Source organism: Octodon degus, unplaced genomic scaffold (genome assembly GCF_000260255.1).
Source record: "Octodon degus isolate 3935 unplaced genomic scaffold, OctDeg1.0 scaffold00071, whole genome shotgun sequence".
In the NCBI taxonomy this organism is placed as follows: Eukaryota; Metazoa; Chordata; class Mammalia; order Rodentia; family Octodontidae; genus Octodon; species Octodon degus.
Genome location: NW_004524647.1, coordinates 10,632,937 through 10,651,092, shown reverse-complemented (window position 1 = coordinate 10,651,092; position 18,156 = coordinate 10,632,937). Strand labels below are relative to the sequence as shown.

Here is an 18,156-nt window from a genome sequence, read left to right as displayed (position 1 = left end):
AGCAATTGACTTTGGAAAATAAAATTGCATAGTTGTGGCATGTGGTCTCATGGTAACATGGTGAGCTTTGACATAACACTATGTTTATGTTATGAGGTGACTCATTTGGTCCTCAGAATTAGGATGCTGAGAGGAAACTTAGTTACAGAGAGTTTATGGGACGTGCGTAGGGCCATGAGGATCTTAGTCGGCAGCAGACTTGCTCCCGAGTCTCTGCTGAATGATGGCAGGCAGGGCTGCAGCCCATAAGCCCTATGTACGTGTTTTTATGTTGGTCTTCACTGCCTTTGCGACCTGAGCCAGGTCACTGCACTTCACTGTTTTCAAGACTACTTGAAATAGGAACATGTAAAAGAATCTCCAGGTATCCCACTGAATCAAGGAAATGATAAAAGTCTAAGTCTGTGTGTAATCCCTTAATATGGCCACACATATTTTCTACAGAGACGCCCTTTCTGTGCCAGGTAGCCTGGCAAATTTGAGTGCTCCATCCCCCAAGTATTTGTGATTTCTGGTGTGGTGAAATTATCTTCCTGCGGCCTTCCAAATTGTTTCTGCCTCTAGATTCTTAAAGAAAAAGAGTGTTTCTTAATGGATAGAGTAAGTTATTTGTAGGATGCTGAGTAAAGGTAACAAGTGCCTGCCAATGAGAGAATCTCAGTGATGACTTCTTAGACTCTGTAAGCGTTCAAGATGCGATTAAATATCATCTGCATAGGAGCCACTGCTAATATGCAGTTGCTTGAGGCTCTCTTTTCTGGAAATATCAGAATTTTTACTTGTAAAAATTAAGATGAAGACCAGCAACTTAGAGATTGGATAAAGGGAATGAACTAAGTAATACTTAGTCAAACCATCACGGTAGGAGAAATGCAAATGGAAATCTGATTGAGGTGCTGCCCAGTTAGCAGATGAGCGGTATAAGCCAAAGAAAAGAAGGGATACACTCTGTTGAGGTGGGTCTAGACGAACAGAGGTTTTCTGTGAAAATACAAGTGGCACAACAGTGTGGAAGGCAGTGGGGCACATTTCTTCAAATTAGAGATGCGGTTCCCCATTGACTCAGGATCTCTACTTCTGGAAATTTTTCCTCAAAATATACTGTATAGATAACGTGTATAAAAGTGCACTGTGTTTTGCAATATTATAATAGCAAAAAAACTAGAGAAAAATTCAAGTGTTGCAGGGCTCATAGTCCCAGCAAGCCCCACACTCAGGAAACTGGGGCAGGAGGAACCTTTGAGATCAGGAGTTCAAGACCAGCCAGTGTAACATACTGACAAAGACAAAAAGAAAAAGAAAGAAAAAAGTTAAAGTGTTTATCAACATGGCATTGGTTAGATTTTGGTTCTTCATCTAATGAGAATCGTTCAGCTTTCCAAAAGAATGAGAGGAATCTGCATGTCCCTGTGGAAAGCTGTCCACAGTGATTTGTAGAGATCTGTAGGTATTAAGTGTGATATGTTGTCAGAGAAGAGGTATGAGTCGGTATTTGTGTTTTTCATATGTAACGAAAGCTCTGGAAGATCACACAAACGCTTGTTGGAGTGACTGTGTGCACGAGCTTACGGGATACAGGGGTGAGGAGCAGGGCGCAGGGTTGAAGGTAAGCGTAAGACTTTAACAGAAGACCATTGGCCTTTTTTTCCGTCGCTCCTCTATCTGTGGATTCAACCAGTGGCAGATTGAAGGTATTTGGGGAAAAAAATTGTGTTTGTATGAGTGTGTAATTTTTTTTTCTTATCATTATTCCCTGAATAATATAGTGTGACAACTATTTATGTAACGTTGACCATATGCTAGATAACACAATGTAGTGGCTATCTAAAGTGTACAGGAGGGCATACATAGGTTATTTCAAGCATTACATCATTTTATATAAGAAATTTAAACACCTCTACATTTTGGGCTCGATAAGGGGTCCTGGATTTTAGTATAATGAGAAATGAGTCTAGTATTTTTATCTTTGAAATCTTCAAATTTTTGGACTGAAATAAACATGTTATTTATTACAAAATAATCATGTTGTTAAAATTAGATTTTTTTTTTTAATAACTGAAGGGGATCTTAGACTTTCATCATATTTAACCTCATTCACTTTCTTCTTGAAGAAACTGAGGCTTAGTTGTGTTAACATGAATTTTGAAATCCTGAGACAGAAGTTAACTTAAAACCTGATCTGATGCCTTTCCCACATAACCACATACTTTGCTGTGGTTCTAGTTAGCTAGTATGTCCATAAAATTCATCCTTGTCAGTAATTTTGTGGCACTTTGGAGGCCTTAAGCAAGACTAACAGATGTCAATGGGCCATGACTTTTACATGACTGAAATAGTCTCTATGTCAAAGCAGTTGCTGAATTACTATTGTAGGAAATTGTTTTCCACATGTATATATGGTTAAAACACAATTATGGCTTTATTTCACCCCCTTCTCATCTCCAGAGAGTGGGATATATTTATTTTTGTAATTAAAATGAGTAAGAATTTAGAGGTGGTGCTAGTGATGGTTTTTGTATTGTGGTGTAGTGGTTTCCTTTTGAGGCAGTTTATTACATGTTGTATCTCAACACAAGGGCTGGGAGTCATGCAGTGGAATTTTTTCAACATCATTCTTTGTTTTATTAATGTATGAAAGGAGAAGCTTAAAAAGCTTTGTTTTCAACTTGAATTCTAAGGTTTATATCTAGAACGTGTAGGCTTTATTGTACATGCTGCCAAGTGATTTCAGATGTTTCCTGTGTGTATTTTCCAGTAATGTGTTATGTTGTTCAGGTTTCTGTGAGAACCATGAGAATTGCTTGTAATTATGTGTTACCTGATTCCCTGAAAGATATGATATGGGAAGCAGCTGATGAGGCAAGAAATATCAAATGGTGGGAAGAGACATGTACAAAGAATGTAGACCTTTGATTGCCTTATTTTGACTCTATAACTATTTAAAAGGACTAGATGTTTAAGACAGAGTGGATAGGAATTTTTCATTGCGACTTTCTGCATAAATGCTTTTCTGTTAAACAAAGGATAAAACTTTCAGAATTTTACCCCATTCTCTTAAATGCAATAAACAACACATCAATATTATAGACACTATGAAAAGTGGTCGAGTTCATGAATAAATAAGCTAAACGTAAAGGTGTACAGTTATTACCATGAGTTGCTATGCTTAAATTATTTCATTAACCTTCACAGTATGTAATATCCAGGATTAGTTATAGAATTAGAGGAAGAAGAGTTTCACCCAGGAGAATCTTCTGTAGAAAATGTTAAGACTGTAAATTTCTCTTGTAAAATGTGGAAGCAAAGGCCAAAGTAAATGGCCTATTTTAGCGTTTGATTTGTCTCTGTAAGGTAGAACACTTAATAGATACATAAACTGTTAACATAAATTAGGAAGCAGAGATGTATTTTAATTGTTTTGAGGCATAAATTAGTGAATACTGATTCATATTTTTAAAGGAAAACCTCAGCCATCTCCTAGTGTTGTACAGCCTATATTGTCATTCATTTCATTTCAGAAAGAAACAGAAAATAATACATAGCTGATGATTGCCCTACGTCTTTCAAAAGTTAACATTTCAACATGTTTAATTTAGATTTTTTAAAAAATAAAGCATTGTATTAAACATAGAGTTATGCTTTTTTTAAAAGAAATCCTATTTATTTATTTGGTACAGGGTCTCACTACGCAGCTCAGACTCATAGGGATCCTCCTGTCTCAGCCTTCCCAGTGCTGGGATTAGAGGAGTGCACCACCATGCCCAGTTTTGGTGGCCAGCTCAGCATGGGACTGACACTACATGTAGTACCAGGGATTGAACCTGGGTCCTTGCACTTGGCAGGCAAACACTGAGACCACTGAGTTATCTCCCCAGCCCCAACACACAGTCATCCTTGACTTGTCTATTTCTCATGCCCACATCTAACCTACCATCAAATCTTGTCAACACTTTTCAGACTCTTCTCTGTGTCATTGTGATCACCTGGCCTAGGTCACCATTAAGCCCTGCCTGGTTACAGCAATATCTCTTCTTTCGGTTGAGTCTTAATAGCAATCAGATTGATCTTGGTAGAGCAAAAATTACACACACTCCTCAGACTGTCCAGTGTCTCCTACCTTCCGAAGTGTCTGAGTTAAGACTGCGACAGCAGCTGGCAGTGCCCAGTTGTTCCCTTCGTCTGATGCTTTTGCCCCAGCCCCGCCGTAAGACCTGGCAGTTCCCATTCTGGAACTTTTTGGATGGCCTTCCCGGGCTCTGTGACTTGTACCTTCTCTTCTTTATTCTTGACTCAGCTGTTGCATCTTCTTGGAGTTGTCTTTCTGGGCTGTGGTGTTGAATAGCAGTGGAAAAGTACCACCTTCAACATGTGATCCTCCTGCATTGAGTTTCTCCACAATTCTTTTTACTCTGTAGTATACTAATACTGGATATATATTTTACTTCCTTGTCTTGTTTTTTCTGTATCTTCTCACTACTGTGGAAGATCCCAAGGAGCAGGGACTCTTGTCTCTCTTTGGTCTCTGCTCACCCTAGCAGCTAGACGAGTGGCTGGCACTGGGTGGGACTTGTTGAATGTTGAGTGAAGTGAAGCTTCGCCTACATCCTCCACTGTCCCAGTTGCTGTGTATTTGTTTCACATCCAGCAACTATTCTAAACTGTTATAAGAGCAATTTTTTTTTTTTTTTTTTTTTTTTTTAACTGGGGATTGAACTCAGGCCCTTGTGCTTGCCAGGGAAGCGCTTATTCCACTCAGCCATCTCCCAGGCCCTATAAGAGCAAATTTGCATGAGCTACAGATTATATGATTCTTGAAGGTATGTTTAAAACTAAGCTTGTAAAACCATTTAAGCTGGTGAGCTTAAATTTTTTTTTCGTTATCAAGTCATGAATTTAATTAAATTACCTCTTCTATTTAAGACAGTGTATATATACTTAAAATTTTATCTGTTTAATCTATCTTTATGTTTGTTGTCCAATTATTTGGCAAAATCAAGCTTATTTTTTTAATATTAATTGAGTTGTCTCTGTATTTTCTGTCATCCTGTATTTTTGTCTTTTTGATGTACAAATCTTCTTCTCTCCTTCCCTCCCTTGCTTGTACTAGAAATTGAACCCAGGGCCTCATGCATGCTAGGCAGCTGTGCTACCACTGCTGATATCTTTAGCCCTTTTAAAATTCTTTATTTCAAGATAGGATTTTATACATTTCTCTTGCTAGCATGGAACTTGTAGTCCTCCTTCCTCAAGCCAAGCTTCCAAGTGTATGCCGCCATGCTTGAGGCTCTATAAATTTTCAAAAGCAAAATACTTCTTTGGGGGAAGGAAACACAACCCATTTATCTGACTTTTTTATGCTAGTTTGTTTCCTCAGTAGCTTGTGATTTTTCATTGTAAACTAACATTTTAAAAAGTAATTTTAAAAATGTATTTATGTATTTATTTATTTGGTACAGCGTCTCACTATGCAGCTTGGACTTGTAGTGATCCTCCTGTCTCAGCCCTCACAGTGCTGGGATTATAGGCGTGTGCCATCACGCCCAGTTATATAAAGGAATATTCAACAGTGGCTGTTCAGTGATGGTAGGCCTAGTGTCCAGGGTTGATGTGCTTCCTGCATTGGAGTTCTGGATTAGGGTGTGCTCAGCATTCTATGGGGTTCACTACCGTTGAGTATCTATTGTATTATTTGCTAGCCTGGCCTGCCATTAGAGAGTTAAGTTCCACGTGGTCAAGAATTTCTTTCTTTCTTTTTTTTTTTTTTTTTAAATTTAGGAATTAAACAATGGCAGGTATATGGCATGTTCTCTTCAAATCAGTTGTTTGGATTACCAGATATAAGTATGCAAAATTGGTCAAAAAAGTTATAAAAAATTAGAAAGGAGAAAAAAACATTTAAGCATTAACTGTTCCTTTCAACAGACAAGCAGAATGGACTACTGAACTCTTTTGGAATATTTTACTGAGTTTACACACCTATAATATTCAAATAACGGAACTTGACAAAAAAAGGGTATACAGATGAATGTCCATTTTGTATCCGTGTATTCAAAGTGGGTAGGATAGATATATAGGTACATTCTCTTAAAGAATAGAGGGATTTGTTCTAATGGTGTTTGTGGATAGGATATCAAGTCCGCATCTTGTACAGCAATTAACCACTAGGAAGAATGTGTGCAGTGTGTTGTTTATTGAAACTGTCCTATCGATTTGATTTGAAACTGTCTCATTGCTATTTGTTTATCAATAAAATTATGGGAAAAAAACTGACAAGCAGAAATTAGCAGTACAATTATCCAAGTTATCCATAAGAGTGTCTTTTCTCTCTTTTCTTTCTTTTCTTTTCTTTTCTTTTCTTTTCTTTTCTTTTCTTTTTTTTTCTTTTCTTTTCTTTTCTTCTCTTTTCTTTCCCTCATTCCAATTGTCCCTTCCCTTTGAACAGATTCTTTCCCTTTCACAGTATCTATTGTACCTTTCAGAATTTATTTACTCTTTCAGGTTCTTACACTAGTGAGACAATATGATGTTTACACAAGTGGGCTGATGTATTTCACTTGGAGTGTGGTCCCTAGCTGCATCCATTACCTCTACAAGCCTTGAGTTTATCCTTTTGTATAGCTGAGTAATACTCTATCACTTTTGTTCCCCACTCTTTCCCTAGTACCAAGAACAGTGTCACCTCTTTGAAGAATGGCCTTGCTTATTCAAGGAGCGAGTAGCAGACTCTTACATTAATTTCCAGGCTGCACCATGTGGAGTTGTAAAATTAGACCCAATGTCCCTGCCTTGGAAGAGCATGTAATTCCTCTTCCTCTGTCCTTGGCTGAAGTATAGGCAGGAAGGAAGTCTCATCTCAAGAACAGAAAGCCTGGCTCCCATTACCAGCTCTGCCAGCTGAATTCTGCCCAATCGCGAGTCCCAGACTAATGCCACGGGACATTTGTCTCATGAGTTGAAGCCGCTGAATGGTGACCTCAGTGGGTGCCCAGGGAAGGTTGTTAATGAAAAAATTAAAATTTTGGTCTGGAAAAGAGAAAGGTCAGCTTTCAGTCAGAAAAGTAGAGCAGGTGCCTGGGAAGGCTGCCCACAAGTGGGGGAGGTTTCCTGAGGGGGGGATGCCTCGAACACGGATCTGTTGTGACACCTGGTGCTTGTCTTGGCCCTTTGTATTTGCTGGTGTTGGACAGTTACTATGAAAGCTAAATAAGCTTGCTGTTTACACAGATGGCACTAACATTTAATAAAGCTGCTGTTCTTCAGTGACCATGTATCTGGGGACCACTAGCCCTTCAGTCACATGTGGCGAGAGTCCTCAGAGGCATCTTTCCTGGTGTCTGCCTCCCTCCACCTTTGCCTTCACTCCGCTGCCCGCTCTGTCTCTTCTTCTTGGAAGCTCCTAGAACACAAGAAATCTGGGCTCGTGCTTGTTCCATTATTTGTCAGACCAGCAACTAGTCCACTTGGCCTACAGGAGCACGAGCAGTGGACAGTTGCTGAGTACGTGCACTTCCTTGTTCTAGAAAGTGTTAGTGCCTTCTAGGACTTCAGGTGACTACTCCAAAGAATTTAGTTGTTATTTTACAAGACTTTTGCCTATTAGAAATTTGGTGCTCATTCATTTCTCAAACTCTGGAAAAACAACATTCTTAAAAGATACAGTCCTGTAATAATTCTATCTTGATGAAATAACCTTTGGTGCACAGTCCTTCTTGTTTGTTTCCTTGGAAGCAACTTTGTGTGTCTGTTCTGTTATTTTGTGCCTTATATATTATTTTCTATATTCAGACATTCTGTAACTTACTAAGATGTGTTGTGCTGAAATACCTGGGACTATAAGTGACTGTAGAGACTCCAGGATTTGTAGGCAAATACCTTAGACATTGTCTGGGGCTGCCGTTGCTTTATGTATGTATACATAACGTGCTTGCCGCAGTTGCTGTCTGCTGGCTCTTGGTCAGTCTGCTCCAGCCAGGTTGTCCTCTGCTGATCCTGGAGCCCACTCCTGGGCTCTCAAGTGCTCTGATCCATCCCTGGTACCCTCTTGTCCCTGAGAGTTGGACGCCTCCTTCCTCCTCTGTTCTCCACTCTGTGACTGTTGCGCCTGTTCACCTTTCTGTGGAGTCTCCCTGAGCTCTCTGTTCACAGAGGCAGCTGTCCCCGGGAGCTATTCCCCTCTGCAGCACCTGTGATCTTCTTGGTGCACTTTCTGTCTCCTCTCACTGAGAGTTTTGCTGGCTTTGGTCCCTTGTGACTGCCCTGGCCCTCAGCATCCATATGATCAGTATTCTTGAATGGAGGAAACAATGTGTAGGGTGGAGGTTGGGCACCTTCTTGAAAATTTTGACACATTATCTAGATTCTGAACTTGACATTTACTGTGGTTTTGTGAGTTATTGTCCTTCCAATCAAAAATGCCTAAAACTATGCTTTTATTCCTCAATGACTTGTAAAAGCTGACTTCTTCCTGGTGTTTCTCATTCTTCCCGTCCTGTGGATGGCAAACATTACACTCTTTTGTTCTTCTTAGCCTTTATGGGTGCACATCTTGCCTCTTAGTCATCCAGTGTAGGAGTTTTACTCCTGTATATTTTATCAGAGAGAGAGAGAGAGAGAGAGAGAGAGAGAGAGAGAGAGAGAGAGAGCACTTTTCTCAAGCCTTTCCTGCGCCCCATCCCAAGTCCCACGTAGGGGCCACAGTGTCTCAGTGTCTCAGGGTGGTCGCAGTTTACTTCTTGGCGCTGAGGTGACGCCTCACTTTCTCTCCCCACTGAGTAAAGTTGGCTTTCTGTTCCTGCACCTGAAGGAGGGTGGCATGGCGGCGCCATGGTGGGCTCTGCATGCCAACAGAGCCAGGGCTGCGGACATGTGAACAGAGCACAGCTGCGTTAGCAGATACTTCTTATTGGGACAAATTCAGAATCCTTATTGAAAACTTGGAAAAACTGCAGAGGAAGAATAAAAAAGTAATCATGAGTCCCAAATGTTTATTTGAATACAGTATTATTATTTTCTGGTCTTTGTTTCTTGGCATATTTTTGTGCAAAGTGAATGATTCAGAACACTTTTGCCTAAATCTCCTTCTAAAACCATAACAACCTTTTTCTCACACTTTCCCCTTCAACAAACTGTGATTTCGTGTCTGCAGGGTTTTCCGTGCATTTGAACAAGGCTCATATCATGTCTGACTGCTGGATGGAAGTTGTTTCAGCTCTCCGCCCACCTCATTGTTATCAACCCAAATGCCATAAGTATTGTAATATATAACACTGAGACTTTCGGGTCATTTCCATGAGAAAAATGCTGAGAAGTGAAACTGTCCCGGCAAAGGGCATGACTGTTTTACTGCCAAATAGTTTTTCAAAAGAATTTGCCCATTTGCACTGTAATGCTTACAAGTGGAGCTGGTTTATGTCAATTAGTTTGCATTGTAAGAAAACTGGTCATTGCCCTCTTCCCTTTTGGATGTGTGACAGTTGGAATTTTGTGTAGAATAAACACTAATAAAGGCTTAAATAACTCTAATGGTTGTGGCTCAACAGTCTCCCGTGAGAGATCGTTGCAAATTTTAATGGCCAAAGGGGTTTATTTCCTTTTATTTTCTTCTCCCCTCTGCTATTTTCTTCCTCCCTCCAGGGTTAAAACATGTTTTCCTGTCTGCAGTTAAGCCTCAGTACTTTTTGTTCTGTCTTTGTTGATTAATGAGTATAATTGACCCCTGTTGTCTCTATTATACAATCCAAGGCAATTTGTTTTTATGTAGCAGTTATTTTCTGAGCTGTCACAAAACAGCCTTACAAAGAAAGCTCATTATCAACCCAGTGGAAAAGGACTTCAAGTGATGAAATGAATAAAGGTCTTTAGGAGAAGGAGGGGAAGGAGAAGTCTAAGCAGTTCCAGTGTTCCAAGAAATTAGTGAGTATTAAGGGACACAATAATTAATTGTTGCTTAAATGGTACCCAGCAAGACTTGATTTTGTGTACAAATTATTAGATGAAAAAATGACTTTGCAAGGAAACTTTTGAGTCCTGGATATATAAGAGAATTGATATAGATCCTAGAAAAAAAAGACATCTCATAGATAGGGATACAGGCCATTAGAAGCTGATTACAGACAACCCAATTATGTGTCAATTTAAAAGGACTAGATGATTTAGGAACTGGCAGGTTTTACCTACACAGACCTTGACCCTACAGAATGCCCACTTATATCAGAAAGTGTTTGCTATTCATTGAGTCTAGGTTTTCCTTAGCACAGTACCCTCTGTGTGTTCTCATGAAAGTTTTTCTTTAGCTCACAAGAAGCTAAGAAAGTAGCAGAGGTCCAGAGAAAAGCTACCAGAACAGAAAGAGATCTTGACTTCATCCAAGTCAGTCTGGCAAAGCCCCATGCAAATGAGATCCTGGTGTTGTCAGGATTCACCTGGACTTGCTCCTCAGCTTGTGTTGTGAGGTTCTGTAGGAAGGCCGTGGTGCATGACCACTCACTACAGCCGTCTTACACTTTTCTGCTGAGAGAAGGGGAGAAAATTTACATCTGAGAAGTGCGAAGAAAATCCTAAGCAACCACGGTGAAATAATTAGAATGGTGGCTCTGAATCACAGTGTGGCCAAAGAGGGGACCTTAAAACCATTCTGTTTATTTTGTGGGCTTGTAGAAGAGCAAAGTCAGGCATAAGTTTTATTTGTTTTTATTTCAGTCCATTCAGTTAACATGTGGAGCTGGACCTAAAGCCCAGACCTCCATTTTTCTCACTCAGTACAGTATATCCTGCTAGGAAACTTCTGGCCAGAGGTGTCTCAAAGCTCCTCCTTCCTTCATTTCTCATACTCAGTCGTGCGGATTTGCTCCTGCACAGTTGCAGAGAGAATCCACGCAGAGTGCAAGATTATATTAATTAGAAAGCAGGTGATAGTGTTGCCTTACTAACACATGCTTTGTTATGCTTATGAGGCTCAGAAGACAGTTTTGGAGTTTCTGATAGGAGAGCCATTGAGCAGAGGGACAGCTCCTAGAATGAGCAAGTGGAGGAAATTGAAGAACTGCTTTGCCCTGAGCCCGCCAGGTTGTGTGGTATCTGCAGCTTGGAGCTCTCGTTGCCTTGTTGGAAAGGAATGAACTGTCGGTCTTAAGAGAATGCACAAGTTTTATCAAAGAGAAGGCTCTTGGCTGCCGATGCTCAGCCAAGTGTGAGAGGGTCATAGCTTAGTTCTGGGGGCCAGAAGAAGACAGCTACCTGCTTGCTAAAGATACCCATTCTATTTTAAAAATAGAGGTTAAAGTGAGCTGACTTAATGAAAATTATGCCTGTATCTTTGTCCTGGGGTGTACACACAGAGGTAGGACGCAACGCTAACTTGAGTTTCTTGAATGAAGAATGCCTTGGGGGCAGGCAGGGAGAATGGTTGACCAAGAGCAAGAAGTTGTGCGACGCTAGTGCAGGGTAGGGTGACTATAGATGACAATAATGCACTGCACATGCACTGCACATTTTAAAAGGCTAGAAGGAAAGATTTTAAAAGGTTGTGTCATAAAGAAATGACAAACGTTTAAGGAGATAAGATGTTCTGTGGGGCTTACCCATTATGCAATGTCTGTCAAAACATCACATTAACCCATTAATATGTTAAATTTTTATGTTTTATGTGGCAGCTAAGCATAAATTAAAATTTAAAAAGAATTTCCGTAGTTGCTTTGCACCTGTAAAATTTAGTGACTCAGTATCCTCAGATTAAGTGAATTTGGGTCAAAATATATATCAGAAGTCTGTTAGATTTATCTTATATTCACTTGGACCAATCAAGAGAACACGCTAAGTGAAGTTAACAGTGACATTGGGCATACTTGAGTTAACCTTCACTTGTCTGTACTTAGCATTTCCATCTTTATTAACAAAATTTGAAAGCAGCTCTCTCCCTTTTCCATGGTCTACCCATCCATTGGATTAATTTTGTACATTGATGCTCATGTTAAGAGGCATTATTTGCTCACACTTTCATTATTTATGATTATACCTGTCTTTACTGTGTCTCCTCTCGTGTCTTGCTGAGGTTCTCTCTATGGTTTGTTATATAGTTAACGCACTCCCTTCCGCCCATTGAAGTGCTGTCGTTAAAAGGAAAGAAAAACACTCATGTGGGCAAGATCTATATTTAGTTCAGTGTGTGAGTGCGCAATTGTTTCTCAGACCCTTCTCCCAGAATCTTGAGTTCGCCCCCAAAGTTTTGCCACAGAGAAGCCCTCCTTTCCCAGCGCCTTTTCCTTTCTCCTTAGCAGTCTAGTTCTGTGGCAGCCTTTACTTTCTCACCTTCCTTTTTTGTGGCTTCATCCCCCAACCCCTGCTCTTTGTGTGTCCTCTGCTCTATCAAAAACCAACCCCTCCTAAGTTTTTTCCTAATAAATTATCATCATTTGTTTGAAGATAACCAAAAAATGATGTACCTTTGAGCCTCAGAACTTATATAAAAGGAAGCGTCATTGTGTGTTTCGGCAAAACGGACCCTACAAGTGCATTCTGTGCCGTAGCTTCTCTCATGTCTTGTCCCCAGTAACAAAATCCTGCTGGCAGGAGCCACTGTAGTGCAAGGTAAGTACTCTGCCTCTCCCAATGCCAGGTTTTACATTGTGTTGACAGCATGTGTTGCCTATAGTTGGCTCTAATTTTCTGTAATGTTTTGTTGGACCCTCTTGAAATCAGAAGTGATTTCGGAGGACTCAGTCTGTCGTGAGCCTGGACTCGCACCTCTACTTTAATCACCAGTATAATCCATTGGCCATTTGTCTGAGATTTAGCTCCTCTAATGCCATCCTATCTGGTTTTGTCATTCACAGGATACTCTGGTCAGGACTTCGACTGGGCAGATTATTACAAGCAGCATGGGGCGGAAGAAGCACCTCCCTTCTGCTTCAGAAATGTGAGAAACTTTCCTCTTGCTACTTTTTAAAATCATAGGTGTTGCTAACTGTACATTTTATTGTTTTCTATTTATTCAACAAGTCTGGAGCATTACCATGCACTGTAGGTTACAAAACACTCTTAGGTTTTGAAAAGTCCGCTTTCAGGTTCTGGATTTGTTAGAGTGAAGCTGGGCCATAGTAACAGAGTGACTCACACATGTAAATCGCTCCAGCATGCTCACTTTATTTCTCATTTATGGAGGAGTCCATGGTGTCCTGACTAGTGGGTAGCACTCTGCATCATGAACCTTGGCTTGAATTCATCATTTGAATGTAGTTGGCAGATAGGACAAAAGATCAAGCAGGTGATAACTTTAGTTCCACAGGCACAGCGTTGGGGCAACACACATTATTTCTCTTATTTTCTACTGGTGAGAAGTAATTTCTCAGCTGCTATAAATGAGGCAAAGGAAAGAATCCTGCCAGGCCCAGTGGCACATACCAGTAACCCTCACATGCACCATGAGAGGCAGGGGCAGGAAGGTCACCAAGTTTGAGCCCAGCCTTGGCAGCTGGGTGACTTAATGAGACCTTGTCTTGAAATTTCAAAGAAGAAAAGTTGGTCTAGCGACGCAGAGTAGTGTGAAGGCTGTGAGCTCGGTCCCCGCACCAGAAATAAAGAAATTTTTAAAAAGATGGGGCCTGGCTTCTACTTCCCAGCCATGATTTTGTCCTGTGGAGAAAGAAGACAAATTTTGGTGGACAGCTATCTATCCATAACTCGGTTAGATATACCTTTACTATGTGGTATTATATTGACAAGTTATTACAAAAATAATTTTCTTTGATGATTTGAGTACTAGGGAGATGCTGCTAAAAGTTTCATGCTTTGCTCAGTGCAAGCTGCTGCTTTATTTAAAGAGAACTTCTTAGCACAGAAGAATTTTTGTGATGTTGGTTAGCAATGAATGTGTACACAGTATTTTATAGTTCTAAGGGAGGTCTTCTTAAGCAGTTTTTAAAATTGTTTACTCTGCATTGCCCTTAGGAATTATGAAAAGGGATATTAAATATCCATTGTCACTGTTTTTAAAAGGCAGTGTGAATGAATAGCCTATGTGTACTTGGCATACTCTGAGTTTTGAAAGTTAATCCCTTATGTTAAGGGAAAAAAGGTACAGGCCTCATAATTGGGGCAAAACACTGCTCAGTCAGGGCTGCGTTTCTGAACACAAGCTTCTGTTGCCCGCTCCAGTCATCTGTGCTGCAAGGACCACAGAACACAGGATGTGGCAGGGGACAGTGCTGGCCCAATGGAAGCTGCAGGCAGCATGCGTCAGGCTCAGACTTTGCAGGAGTCAGCACACTGGTCACCAGTCAACGTTTTCCCAGACACGCGGAAGTCCGTGGCAGAGTCGACAATCAGAGCACCTTCAGTGGCTAAGTGGCCCTGCCATTAGGTGGCACTGCCTTCGCACTCAAGGCTTCTTGTAGCGTTGGACCGATGGAGGACGTATCCTAGGTGGCATGGCTGTGTCCCCATGCCTCCTAAGGCTGGCAGGTAGTGTGCCCTTCAAGGACTCCTTACCTGACTCTTCACCCGAGTGATGCCACTGCGCGCGACTCTGCTAGTCTGAGTACCATTCATTCACTGTGCTGGGAGCCCCTGTAAAACGCCCAGGCTTTTGGGAGATTGTGCTTTCTACCCAACAAGAGAAATACTGCTCTCTCAACTCTTTAGCCTGCAGAAGAAAATTTGCACATCACCCCTGACTTTGTATTTGGGGATTGTTTTTTTTTTTCCATGACTGCCTGGTGCTTCTAAGGCTTCCTTTTATCTGCCTTTGCTCTCAGCTAACCAGGAGTTCTCAAAATGGCTTTTAATTGTGGACAGTAGCTGTAGCTGTATCCCCAGTTGGCTTCTGAACTTTCAGGACTTAGCTACTGAGATTAAATCTGTTTTAATGAATTTGCTGGTGTATTCATTAGGAGTGCCTTTGTTTCTGGCTCTCTACTCTTTTTGATAGACAAGCTTGTTGCCTGCCATTTGGCATATGCATTGAATTACAGGTACTTTTTGCTGGATTTGTTAGCTTGGTATGAGTGCTGTTTAATGGGATGCTTATTATAAAATTCATTTTTTAATCACACATCTCATGTGCATGAGAAGGGAGCTAGTGTGGCACTGGCTGCGTGGCAGATACTTCCCCAGGGATGTTTAACAATCAGAGGCAGTTAGGAATGGATCAACACAGCCAAATGCTTAGTAAAATAAACTTACAGGTGACAATTTTTGCTATTGATCTTTTATAAATTACCTTCAAACCATGAGTTGAGATGAAAATAGGCTGCATGGTTGTAGTTTTCTGTTATTAAGTAGGATAAAATGCATTTAACTCAATTAGAGTTTTTTTTTTAAGCCACCTATCAAATTGTGTAATCTGAAGGACACTCAGTACATAACACCTGTGGATGAGACCATATGATTGGCAGAAAAATAGCCCGTCTAGAGTATCAGTGATTCCTGCTTCCCAGGAAGCATAAAGGAAAAGGAGCAAATTGATTTTTCAAACATGAATTAGATAATGTTCTGATTGCATGAAGATATGGTTGCTTTTTTACAAGTTGGTTTATAAAAAGACTTGTAAATATGAATTACCTTGATTTCTTTTCATGAATCACAAAAAGATGTAGTCTCTATTACTTATAGGAACTTTGTTTAGATTAGTTATCAAAACAGATATGTTTATATAGGAGTATAGCATCTCATTATAGTTTGCAGTAGTTGACAATTTTGGAAGTTTTCATATTTATGTTAAAATAATGTTAGGGCACTTGGCTTTCAGCATTGGCTGAGTAAGCTCATTCTGAACTGACGTAACTAGACATAGCATCCAAGTTCTAGACATAGAGCCAAAAGCGATTCCATAAAGGGAGGAACTGAAGTAGGCTCGGCCTGTTCAGCTGGGGCAAATGGTTGGTGGGAAGAGACAGAGAGTGTTTGTCTCCTTTGTTTTCAGACAGCAGGTTTGATGACTAAACGTGGTAGAAAATTCATACTCTCCTGCTTCTTAAGCCAGCTTATGGAATGTGAGCAACCACAGACCTCTGCAGTTTCAGGGAGGGGAGAGCCAGGAAAGAAGACCACAGGTCCTGTGTTGTCTTCTCTTTGGCTCATCTTTGCACGTGTATGTGCCAGGCAGATTCCAAGCAGCCTACGTAAAGGTAAAAGAATAGGCTGAGATTTGAGTAGCTGAAAGCAGACACTTGGTAGTCTGAGTACAGCCAAGTTAATTGCTTGCTAAAATAGAAAAATTGATACCATCGATAGGAACATAACAATCCAGCATCTCCACATTGTAACTTTTGCACTGTACATGTTCCAATCCAGAATTGCTTAAGACATGGAGAAACTGGAAAGTCAGATTAATTTCTCAAGAGGAAAGACAAGTAAGAGAACCAAAATCAGCCTGATCCCGATGTTGGTAGCAGACAAGCTCCTCCCATCCCAATCTCTGACCCCATGTACTAGGGATTGAACCAAGGGCCGTCACAGTGCACTTGATCCCCAGCACAGTTATAGCTAAGCCAAGTGATGTAAAAGACTGCTTTTCAACAAGTGTTCCCCATATCAGCAGCTTCTGCATTAACTAAATACTTGATGGAAATACAGATTCTTTAGCTGCACCCATAATCAACTGAATCAGAAACGTGGAATTAGGCCCAACTTTTTAAAAGGCTCGTAAAGTGATTCTGATTTGATGAAAAGTTTGAAAATCATAGACATAAAAGAAAATATCTTCATTATGAATAAAAGTACAGGAAGTCCCAAAGAAGAAAGAAAAACTACACTTGAGAAATATAATTTGTGAAATAAACAAATTTACATTCATTGGGGTAAAATTAGAATGGGAATAACCAAGATTCTTATTCAAGAGTCTATGGTTTTGAATAGAGAAGTTAGCTTATGTGAAGAACAGAGAGAACAAGATTGGCAAAGGGGAGAAAAAGCCAAATGGAAGCTCAGGGATCTGAGGGACAGCATCATGTATAATTGGAGGACCGGAAGAGGTGATTGAATAGAAATAAAAACAGATACTTCATTTATAAAGATATCTAGAAGACAAGGCCAGACCTGATGGCACATCAATCTCAGCACTCAAGAAACTGAGGCAGGAGGATCATTGCAAGTTTGAGACCAGCCTGGGCTACATAGTGAGTTTCAGGTCAGCCTGAACTACATAGCAAGAGCATATATGGTATCAGTTTTCTGTGTATTAGGCTAAGTTTTGAAAAACGGCACTACCAAATATTGATGAGGATTTGTGGAACACTAGCATACTTCTGGTGGGATTGCAGAATGATCTAGGCACTCTGTAAAATAATATGGCAGTTACTTGGCAGGTTAAATCCTCTTGTACCATTTGTCCCAACAATCCCATTTTTATAGAAGTGGAAAACATAGTACTAGGTGTGAACTGGGTTTCCCTCATGCATGTAATGAAGTTTTGACTCCCTGGCACCTCAGAATGAAATTGTATTTAGAGGTAGGACCTTTAACTTAGTAATTAAGGTAAAAAGAGATAATACGGGTGGCATTATCCAGTACGACTCAGTGGCTTCACAAGAAGAGGAAATCACTGTGCAGGTCCATACTGAAGGAAGATGATGTGATGCCACTGGGGTAGACAGCTGTCTGCAAATCAGAGGCAAGCCTAGAAAGAACCCGTCAGTCCCGTGATGTTGGGCAGACCACCCTCAGCACTATGACTGTTTAAACCACCAGTCTGTAGTATTTTACTTGACAGCCTGTGGAAGTTAATGTATTTCTGTTTCCACAATTTTTACCTGTATGTTCGTAGCAGCTGTATTCATAGTCATCAAATACTGAAAATGGTTCAGATGTTCTTTAGCTGGCAGAGGGATGCATTGTGGTACAGTTATATGAACTACTAGGCAATGAAGTAAGAGAAGCGACTGATTCCTACATAGCATGGGTAAATCCTGAATGTGTTTTGCTAAACAAAAGAAGCCCAGTTATAGAGTCTCCATGTATAGTGATCCCATTTATATGCCACTCTAGAGTAAAACGACAAAAGTATCCTGGGAATTTTTCCAGAAGAACTGAAACTATCATACCACGGTGATATATGTACACCCATGTTTGTAGCACCTGAAAATTGTCAGAGATAAAGCTTGGAAATAACCCAAATGCCTATCAACTGAAGAACAGACAAAAAAGACATGCTATTTTTATGCA

General features: G+C 40.4%; 1 protein-coding gene across 6 annotated transcripts in view; it reads left to right on the top strand.

The window, feature by feature from the left end:
- The window catches only part of Sfmbt2 (Scm like with four mbt domains 2), a 230,590-nt gene that overhangs the window by 145,214 nt on the left and 67,220 nt on the right, over positions 1-18,156 (top strand). For all 6 annotated transcript variants that reach the window (XR_002821927.1, XM_023719784.1, XM_023719786.1 and 3 more), the window contains one exon: positions 12,831-12,913. Coding sequence is in view for 5 of the 6 variants with exons in the window: in XM_023719784.1 (XP_023575552.1) it covers positions 12,831-12,913 (83 nt within the window). In the remaining variant the exon portion in view is untranslated. The remainder of the gene's footprint in view (positions 1-12,830; positions 12,914-18,156) is intronic.